The sequence below is a fragment of the Gopherus evgoodei genome, chromosome 1, assembly GCF_007399415.2.
Source record: "Gopherus evgoodei ecotype Sinaloan lineage chromosome 1, rGopEvg1_v1.p, whole genome shotgun sequence".
Classification (NCBI taxonomy): Eukaryota; Metazoa; Chordata; order Testudines; family Testudinidae; genus Gopherus; species Gopherus evgoodei.
Window position 1 is genome coordinate 29253399 of NC_044322.1, and position 11003 is coordinate 29264401.

An 11003-nucleotide genomic window follows, 5' to 3' on the forward strand; every position below is an offset into this window, starting at 1 on the left:
TCTCCGGCAGCACAGTCACTCTGCACCATGGTCACTGCACATGCTCCTAGGGCCTCTCTCAGGTCCAGAAATCCCACTTGCCTCCCCTATGGTGGGTACTGGGGGGGTAGGGATTGCCATCACGTGTGGCCTCCCCTGCTGCTGCCCCTCACCATAAACTCACTAGGGATGGGGCTGCCCCTTGCCCAGCGTGGGGCAGGAGTGGGGACTGCAGGGTGATGGCTGGGGTGGGGGATAGGGTGTCACAAAATTCACCCAAGCCCCAGCTGCTCAGGTCTAGGAAGCCCCCCTCTCCCAGCTCCCCTGTGGTGGGTGGGTGGGTGCTGGGGGTGGGGGCAAACTGCCATCACATGTGGCTTCCTTCCTCCCCTGCTGCAGCCTGCTGCCCCTCACCCTAGCCTCACTGGGGATGGGGCTTCCCTTTGCCCAGCATTGGGCAAGAGTGTAAGCTGCAGAGGGGAAAGGGTGGATCACAGGGTCAAACCTCACCAAAGCCCCAGCAGCTGCTCAGGTGAGTGAGGTCGACTCCAGATGTCCATCTCCTGGCTGGAAGTCCCCTTGGCATCTCTTCCAGTGGGTGCTGGGGGACAGGAGAGAGGGCTCCCAAGCAGGTGCATGCCTCCTCCCACCTCCCTCTCCCCCTCCGCCTCCTGAGGTGCTCTAACAGTCTGCTGGCCGCTGCTCTCTATAGCCTTAGGCAGAAGCAGTGGCAGGCAGCCGGCAGCACAAGCAAGGGAGAGAGGCATGGGCTGTTTTTTTTCAGGCAGGGAAGCTCTGAGGTGGGGGACGGGCGATGCTCAGGGGCATGGGGGAGGGGCGGTGGAGCGCTTCAGGCAGGTCCAGGGGAGAGACCCAGCTCCAAATATTGATGGAGCACATCCTTGAATATTCCTAGTGCTTGGGCACCTTGAGCCCATATAACCTACCGCCCCTGCTAGGGTTATGTCAGTCCCTTCTGCTTCATTACAAAAGACATGAAGAAATTGTAACAGTTCAGGTAGTGCGTGATGATAGGATCAGTTGTTTAGAATAATATTGTAATGAACTGGGGGTGTGACTGCCCTCTACTGGATGGAATCAGAACTACTCAACTGCATGTCATAGGCCCTGCATAAAATAGCTCATGTAGTCAAGATGTGCTTTAGGAGTAAACATACCAGTGCTCTATCACCAGAGCACAGTAAACTTCCACATGGTCACAGTGTCCAGCATAACGCTGACGCTCAAGGTCCTAGATGTCTTAGAACTATCAACTCTTATGAAGCAGGGAGTGAACATATAGTGCTGTGATTCTAGCTTCTTCTTCTAATATCTATCCCCTTCCCTTAAGACTATTTCCCCTTGCTTCTACCCTGAAGCTGCCCACTTACTTCTGCCTCCCACTCTGTGTGGCCTCTACACCTAGTGAAGTCTCTTAAAGTCATCATATTGCCTGAAAGGCTGAGCTGGGAGTTCACACTGCAGGGCAATTCAATTAAATTCACTGGCCCCTTCTCTAGTGCTGCTGACCAGAAAGACCAGGAGGCTGGACCAAAAGAACCCAAGACTGTTATATACACAAACATAAAATAGCTTTATTGCTCAGTGACAGCTTAATAAATAGCCTAAATACAATACTAAGATAAGTTAAAGCTATATATTAAATTTAACATTTCCTCTGTTATTTAAAATAATATTTATCAGGGATCACAGCTCTTATGTGGCTCAGACATAAAGTAAAAGATGAATAATACTGATTAGAAACAAAAAATTGATGAAAAACCATCTCTAACGCATACAAAATTGGGTTCTGTTTCTTTTGCACCATCACCTTGTGTGTCTGCTCTTATTTGCAGTCAAACCAACTATTGCTCTTCATTTCACGAATAACTTTCTTGGACTTGGTGTCTATCTCATACTGCTTTGATCCATCGAAAAAATAGAAATGTCCTAGAAATAAAAACAAAATGAATAATTACTTTGTACAAATGTATATTCATTCTCCTCCCACAGACAATGCTGCAAATTAAAATGTGTACATGTAAAGAATCACCCTTACTAATTTCTATAATGATTCTTGAATCTATGGAAATGCAAATTTTCCAGTATATTCAACCATCAAAGTATTTTTTTCTATTTACCTTTTTCCTGAAAAGCAGCATCAACCTTATTGCCAATTCTTGGAAAGTCAACTGATATGCGTTTTGGATAACCCTTTTCCATGGATTTGGTGACTTCATCATAACTGAATGAAGAAATGAAATGAAAATAATACATAAGCATGTGATATTTAATATTGAATCCAACTGACCTTTACAAGAAGTAAGTCCTGCCCTTAGCTAAAACTCACTAACCATGAACTACTGTGAACTCATTGAATTGTATTAATTCTTACTACATGAATACTTTCACCTTTACTAGTCTATGCACAGTTGTTCTTAGCTATTGTGACTAAACAGTTTGTTTTTCCTACTTGATTGCTGTTAGGATGCAAAGACATTTCGGTACATGACTTTCTTTGTGTTTAGGAGTTGTCGATGGGACTAGTCACCTGAATGAAGCTAATCATACACATAAGACTTTGTAGGATGGGGCCTTGGTGAGCACTTAGTAATGTCTCACCCAAGAAGAAATATTGGTGGCTTTTGTGTGTGGGGGGGGGGAAGTGGTTACAAAACCTATCTATTTGTAGAAATATTTTCTGAATTTAATTTTAGAAGCAGACGGAGTTCAGTTCCCCACTGCACAGGACAGCAGGGGTGCTGTGAAGTTCAGCCTTCCCCTAGCCCTGATCGGGTAGCGGTTGAAATAAGAGGACGTGCTGGTCTTTCCACCCTCACACGTGTCCCAAGCTTCAGAGACTTCCCAGTTGAAATTCCGGATGAGGCCCCCCCTGTAATACCGACAGACCCTGGTTTTCAGCGGGTGGGATTGGATCTGGGACCTCTGGAGCTAAATGCATGAGCATCTACTGCATGGGCTAAAATCCATATGGCCGTTAGCTAAGGCTGTAGAGCAAACTCATTAATCTCTCTCTAAGAGGTCTCGGTGCCACTCAATGGGACAGAACACCAGACTCAGGAGGTGTATGGGTTACACTACCAGCTCTCCTACCACTGGAGGTGGGGCGTACCACTTGGGCGAGACAGCTCATGGTAGGCATGAGCTGCAGGGACACCACAGGCACAAATAGAGAACTCAGTCAGGGCCAGGAGATGGACACAGGGAGCAGCCAAAACACAGGGTCCCTACAGGCCTGCATCACACACAAGGATCAGCCAATGCTGAAAAGGAGGGGGGGTACCTTAAACTTGGACTAAGAACAGACACTGGAAGGGCAGTCGAGATTTTTACTGATGGATTTCTGATGCACTCCTATTAACTGTTCGTTGCAATGACTCCGGGGCCCAGCCTGTGCTAATAATGGTGCTGGGCTGGAACTCTGCAGTAGAGCATTGGTCACAAGAACGAGAAAACAAAAATGACTAGAAAGAAAAGTGAAAGTAACGTCTCTATTCTCACTGACCCAAGTGAGAGAAGGGCAAGGACAACAGATTTAAATGTCTCTGCTAAGCTCTGTACAAACCTGTAACACAAAGCCAGTCCCTGCACAAATTACACTATTACACTATAATGACCTGGCCACTGTGTTGGTGTCCTGCCTCCTGCTGGACAAAATTGGATAGGTTCGCCTGTATTATAGGAACATACTACAGTAAAAGGTACAGGTCACTGCTTGTGAGGAGCCGCCCAAGATGAGTGCCCCCCAGATCCAGCACTCTGCACCCCCTCCCATGCCCTAATCCCCAGCCCCACATCCCCTCCCACATGCAAATTCCTTTCTTCTTAGTTAACTGGAATTCTTCACTTACTGGCACCCCCCATTCTCCTAACATGCCCAATAAAAAGACTTTTACTGTACTAGCAGCAAATGGAAAATGTTCTTTAACTCGAGTGTTTTAAGAAGAAGATCTGACTTCTATCTCTATTGTCACTGAAATTCAGCTTAATAATGGAGCGTGCGGTCATGAAATCTTACTCAAGGGAGCCACAGATTTGTCATAATTCCAAATGTAAAGGGTTAATAAGGCTTTAAAGAAGGTGCATGGATTATTTGCTGGGAGAATTTAATCTTACCTCCAATACTTGTCACCTACAAAGAAGTACGTTTTTTTGGTATTCTCATCATAAACAGCAGCATCAATTTTCTTAACATATCTTGGAAAGCCCAGGGTGTGGATGTTCCTAGGAAAACCTGGATGTACAGAGTATCCACTGACAACCCAGTATTGGTTCCCTGTCAAAAAAAACAAGATAGAAAAGTTCAATAGGGACTTCTGATGAGATTAAACAGTATTTAATTACAGTCGTGGAGCATCCCCAAAGAAATGTTTATTTTCCCTATGGGGTAAATTCCATTGATAGCACTGAATTTGAAGATAATCCTTTCCTGCAAGGCAGCTGAAATGTTTAAGGTTTCAGGACACTTGGATTTTTTGCTCTATAAATTCATTAGAGTAGTTAAAAAAAATTTTCCCTCCATGGGATCTAGGGTAGTTCAGCAACTCTGGAAATCAGGCCACTTAGTTAGGTGCCTAAATACGAATTTAGTTGACTAAATGTAAGCACTCCATTTTATATAACTGATCTTCTCACCTGCCTTAAGCACATCATTTAACTTCACTCTCAGTTTTCCTCTCAGTTATGAAATAGGCATAAAATCTTATTTCACAGGACTGTTGTGAGGTTTAATTAGTTAATGACTGTGAAACTGCATTTTGAAGTGAAAAGTTATGTAAGTGCTAGGTGGTGATGGTTATTATTAATAATAATAATTGCTTCTTCATCTCCACATGTAAGAAGAATGTCTAGAAATTCAATAGAAATACCTTTAAAAAGAAACACTTGATCCTTCTTGTCAATTTCATAAGCAGCTTGAAAGCCAGATGGTAGGGCTGGCCAGAAGGAAGAAATTAATTCATGCTCAATACCTGGGAAATAAGGACTCTTGCGCCAGATAAACCTGGTTGAAAAGACAAGTTGCTTGCTTATATAATCATATTTTGCAATTAATGCATGAGATCATCAACAGGGAAATTTAATAAAAATTCCAACTGTATGAGCTGTACATTTGTTCATTAGTTGCAGGTGGTGGGACATGCCCCCAACCCACAGATCATGTCCCCTTGGAGATGCAATGCCCATTTCCTAGTGCCCTCTTCGCTGCTACAGAGAAATCCTGTTCTTCTATTTATTTGCACTGGGGTTCTTCCACCCTGCCCTTTTACCTCACCCTTTCCCTCCCATTCCTTTGGTCCCCAGTAAGGCACAGGGCAGAGCTGAAACCTCTCTGTAATGCTGTGTCAGGAGGAATCCTTTTGCCCACCATGTAAATGCAGCTATCACTTCAGTGCAATGTATCAGCTCTTTGACAGTGCACAGCAACACTAAACTGTATTTTTTAGCAGGGACATTTAAGAATAATTTCTTCCATTGAATCTTCAAGAGGCATTTATGCAGGCAGAATGTCATTCCCTGAGTTGGTATTTAGCCAAAACCCTGGGGATGCCACTTTTATTCCATCTTGCAAGAAGTGCATTGGGATCTTTAAATGACCCATTAAAGGGTTAAGTATCAGATCTCATTGAAAAGATGGCACCTCTAACAGCAGAGTGTCACCAAGCACTGCAGCTGTAGCCTTGAGTCAATGCTGTCTGGAGGTGAAGAATGCCACCTACTGAATCACCAACGACACTTTCTATAGCCCCATAGTTTTCCCTTTAGATCTGCCATCCGCAGCCTGATACCAGTCTGTCAAGAACAATGCTTCATGTGATATGGCTGCAGGCCAAACTACAATGCTCTGATTGCACAATTGGCATAGAAATGTAACAGACCATGCACAGGATGACTAAGGATGATTTAAAATACTAATATTTACTCACCTGTCAGAAAGCCCAGTTACTTTGCCCAGGTTGCATGGGCAAGTAGAAATTTGTGAGGTTGTGTTGACTATACATTTGGAAGGAAATCCCCCCTCTTGAACTAATTGTCAAAGCATTGCCCTTACAAGTGTAATCTAAGCAAAACTTGATGTTGACAAAACAGAAATAATTTACTTGTCCTTAAAGAACATTATTTCCCCACGGAGAGTGGTGATGGCATCAAAAGTCAAGTGAGGGTCACAGATGCCTGTGGTTGATGTTTCTGTGGGTGCTCCTTTAGATGGTGTGGAAGCTGGTGGCTCAGTAGAGGTTGAGGGTCCTTAGGGAAGAGGTTAAAAGCAGAATTGGAAGGTCAATTAGTATTGCTATCCCAGAGTTTGGAGAACAGCAATACTGGGCCAAATTCTCAGTTGGTTTGAAACAGTGTTTTCCAATTCTATCTAGGTAATTATATGGCCACCACTGAGCCATATTTTCTGAGCGCTTCACAATCGTTAATGTATTTATCTTCACAACACCCCTGTGGGAGAGGACAATGCTATTATCTTCGTTTTACGGATGAGGGAACTGAGACGATTAGAGACACAAAAGCTCTATGGCGGAACAAGGAATTGAACCAGGGTTTCTGGAGTCCTAACCTAGTATCCTGACCACTGCCTCTCTGATCTTCTCCTTGATATGAATGGAGCTGTGCCAATTCACATCTGCTTAGGAGCTGGCACAAGACTGTCACAAAGTTTCATACAGAAACGTATGTAAACCTTTCGGATTAGTGATGCCCAGGAAGCCACCTCTGCAAGGGGGCCGGATGTGTGTGCCTAATGTGCACGAAGGGGTCGCGCTATGTGCTCCTCCTCAGAGCTAGCCAGCTGAGCTGGCTCGTGCAGATGGAGTTAGAGTGAGCCATGGCGTTACCGGCTTCTCATCCCTTTGACTATGATTAGCACCCAGAGGACACAAGAGGGAACAAAGTCCCTGTGTAAAGGTAAGAGCAAGGACTACAGTTACAGCCAGCCCCTATACACTGCTCTTAGGGCGGAGGTGCCTTACCCCCTTCATGCCCCCCACAGGTAGGCCACAGTATGGCTCTTGGTTACACATTCTCATCCGATTGTTTGTAACCTGTATGAGAGAAACTTTAAAAAAAAGTGATGTTTCCTCCTTACCATATAGGGTCTGAATGCCTTCAACATCATCCTGAGGGAGTCTGTAGTTTCTGATCTCTCTCTGCAGATAGGCTGGATACATCAAGGAGCCAAGGACATTTGAATGATGAAGACCCAATGAGTGGCCAAATTCATGAGCAGCAACAAGGAACAAGTTGAATCCTAAAAATATAAAAAGCATAGCGTGCATGTAGGTTAAATAAATGTCCCTGTACAACAATAGGAAAGGACGGGTGAGGTCCCAGAGGAGCGGAGCAGGACGAACATAGTAGCTATCTTTAAAAAAGGGAAACAAAGGGTATGTCTACACTGCATTGTAAATCTGGCTCTGTGGGACCTGGGATTGGGAACACAATGTTTCCAAGCCCATGCTTAAGCATCCATACTGCATTATAAATCTGGGTTCATACTTGCTGGACCCAAGTCTCATAGCCGTATTAGCCCATCCATATGACACTATACACACCTTCTGACTCTGGTCTGCAGCTTGAGCTGTGTCCACCCTGCAAAATGACAGGGCTTGGATCCAGGTCCCAGTGGAACTCAGGCTCTGAACCACCACCACCCCTCGAACCGCCCCACACACAAAACAGGGCCCTAAGACCCAGGTCCTTAGTGCTTGCTGATCTAAGTCAGATGATTTGTATGTGGACAGAAGAGGGGCTTTGGTGCAAACCTGAATAAGAGCCCAGGCTTAGTGTGTAGCATTGATGTATGCAAAGAGGTCCCAGGGAATTATAGACCAGTCAGTCTAACTTTGAGTCATAGAAAGGTACTTTAAAAATTCTTAAACAATCACTTTGTAAGCACCTAGAGAATAAGAAGGTTATAAGGTATAGCCAACATGGATTTGTGAAGAACAAATCATCCCAAACCAATCTCATTTCTTTCTTTGACAGAATTACTGGCCTAAGTATAGGAGGGAGGCAATAGATGTGATATATCTTGATTTAAGAAAGACTTTTGACATAGTCCCACATGACATTCACATCAACAAACTAGGGAAATCTGGTTTAGATTAAATTACAATAAGGTGGGTGCAAAACTGGTTGAAAAACCATACTCAAAAGTAGTTACTAACTGTTCACTGTCAAATTGGGAGGATGCAGCTAGTGGGGTTTGTCTTGAGTCTGGTACAATTAAATATTTTCATTAATGATTTGGATAATGGAGTGGAGAGTGTGCTTTTAACATTTCTGGAGGAAAGATTAGAATTCAAAATTACCTTGATTAATTGAAGGACTGGTTTAAAATCATCAAGATGAAATTCAATAAAGACAAGTACAAACTACTTGAAAAATCAAACGAACAACTGCAAAATGGGGAATAACTGGTCAGGCAGTAGTACTGCAGATAAAGTTCTAGGGTTATAGTGGATCACAAATGGAACCTCAGCCACAAATGTGATGCAACGATAAAAAAGATGAACATGTTTCTGGGATATATTAACAGGAGTGTCAGATGTAAGACACAAGAGAGAATTGTGCTTCTTGTGAGGCATCAGCTGGACTACTGTGTCCAGTTTTGGGTGCCACACTTTAAGAAGATGTGGACAAATCAGAACGCATCCAGAACAGAGAAACCACAATGATAACAGGTTTACAAAACATGACCTATGAGGAAGGGTTAAAAAAGGTGGGCATGTTTAGTCTTCAGAAAAAACTGTGACAAGAATTAGTTTTTGATTCTGTAGAGGGTATTACACATTTTTTCCTTTGAAGAAACAAATATGAAGCCAGCCAACATGAAAGCTTCTGCAGAAATATCCTTCCTTATGTATAACCAAGGTTTTATTCATTTTGATGAATTCAGAGGCCAGAAGAAGCTATTATGTTTTTCTTAAATGACTTTCTGAATAACACAGGCCATGGAATTTCACTCCATAATTCCTGCATTGAGCCCCATAGCTTGTGATCCCATAATCTAACCCACGATAAAGCACACTAGAGAGAAGCACCCAACATGTACCACAAATACACTCATCCACTGAACACACATTGTTTTCCCTGCACAAGGCTGTTAAAAGTTATCATCACTTTATTAATATATTTTGTTTTAAAAGCCTCACCCTAAGGGCACAATTCCATGCCAAACATTAGTAATGCCTATTGTCTAACTCAGTCAAATAGTCCATGTCCATGGTAATTCCAGTCACTCCACGGGAGCCACAGTTGTAGTCATTGCATTGACTTCAGTGGAATTACTATGGATTGTCAGAACCTGAACCATTGATTTCAAGAAGAATTCCTCTGAGAAGTACACCAGGTTCAGACCCTTTATATGTAGTTATTACTAAGCTGCATTGCTTTTGTGCCCCCATCTCTTTCCAGTGTAAAAATGAGCTAATAGCTCTTACAATCAAATACTGCACAGCAGAGAATGCTAATACAATGGTAAGGAACACCTACCTTTCAAATCTTTTGACCAGTATTCATCCTCATCAAAGTGGGCATCTCCACCAATACCTTCGCCCGGTGCATAGGCATGAGCGAGAGTTCCACCCACTCCATCAAAGGAAAAGAAGTCACCATGAACTAGAAAAGGATACATAAAAAGCATGATTCTTCTCAATCAGGACTGTAAGTAAAGGAGTCAATACTTATCATTGAGACATGGGGATTCTCTTACATCCAGCTGCAAAGGAGATCATTATATCTGCGTCGCCTTCATAAACTCTGGTGAATTTCAGTGGGGTCACGCTGCTCCAGATGTTCCAAGCCTTCTCAATCGCTTCATCTACATCAGCTGGTTCCATATCTGGTGTGTAGTTCAAAATCCTTTAAATGCATAATAAGGAAATAAATTTAGGCAACTAAAAATGCAACGAACAGGACATGTACTTAATGTTAAACATTTTGCTTCCTTGTTGTCTGTATGTTACTATTTGTATGTCTTGTCTTTTTAGACAATATGCTCCTTGATACACAATTTATGTCTACCTCTGTGTTTGTTTAGTGCCGACAACAATAGGGCTTTGATCCTCATTCAGGCTCCTAGGTGCTACCATAACAATAAGAATAAATAGTAAACATATAAAACTAATTCTTTCTGTAATTCTCAATGGCAATCCAGGAAACACATTGAAATATTACCTATATTTCAGATCTGTTTTTGTCCATCTAGGAGACCTTGGAAAGATTCTGAATTGACCGATATCAGGAATTCCACACCTGGGCTGCTTCATCACGTCCAAAGTATTGGAATCCAGTTCCCCAGTCACTTTCAGCCCAAAGAATTCCTGCATTTCTCGGATTTTGTCAGTTATGGGTTTGCTGTTCTTCATTTTAAAGATAGGTTCTGCCTCTGTTTTAAGTTTATAGTACTTTTCCAGATATTTCTGATCAGAAAAAAAACGCCCACATTTTATGACATTCATGTTTCTTTTAGAATGTATAGCATAATCTTAATAGTTATATAGTTAGTCCTGCGATCTTATTATGATAAAAGACTAGTTCTTCCTATCAGCTTTATTCATATATATTGTCTACAATCATTACCTCAGCAAATTGCATGTCTTCTTCATTTTTCTTCTTTGTTTCTGGAACTACTGGAAAAGCAAAAGAAAATGCTACACAAAGTAAGATCTGGAATGAAAGACTCTTCATTTTCAACATCACTTCTTTATCCTACCGCTAGTTTAACAAAATCTCTTAGTCTCTATCTTTTCTGTGCATGTCTCTTCAGTGTCCCAGTATATATATCACTTGGGTGCTCTGTAAAGTCAACAGTGACATGACTCACAGTTTATATCATTCTCTGATTTTCCACAAAACATGCACAATGCTACTTTTAGCAGTATGACTCACTACAGGTGGCCTCGTCTGAAATCCCTTGATTTTGCAATGTTGTCAGAGGATGTTCAGGATACTTTCCTGTTTCTCTCCTTCCCATTTTTCCCCCTTTCCTTTGTAAA

At 42.6% G+C, this 11003-nt stretch overlaps 1 protein-coding gene across 1 annotated transcript; it reads right to left on the reverse strand.

Annotated features, from left to right (window-relative positions):
• Positions 1–1597: 1597 nt before the first annotated feature.
• Positions 1598–10731, reverse strand: LOC115650459 (stromelysin-1-like). The gene is made up of 10 exons (XM_030560482.1): positions 10588–10731; positions 10183–10427; positions 9719–9867; positions 9499–9624; positions 7091–7252; positions 6099–6243; positions 4869–5002; positions 4117–4276; positions 2121–2224; positions 1598–1929 (listed from the first exon to the last, which is right to left on the reverse strand). Exons 1-10 carry the CDS (start codon positions 10702–10704, stop codon positions 1826–1828), a joined length of 1446 nt encoding a protein of 481 aa, XP_030416342.1. The 5' UTR covers positions 10705–10731; the 3' UTR covers positions 1598–1825.
• Between the last annotated feature and the right edge of the window lie 272 nt (positions 10732–11003).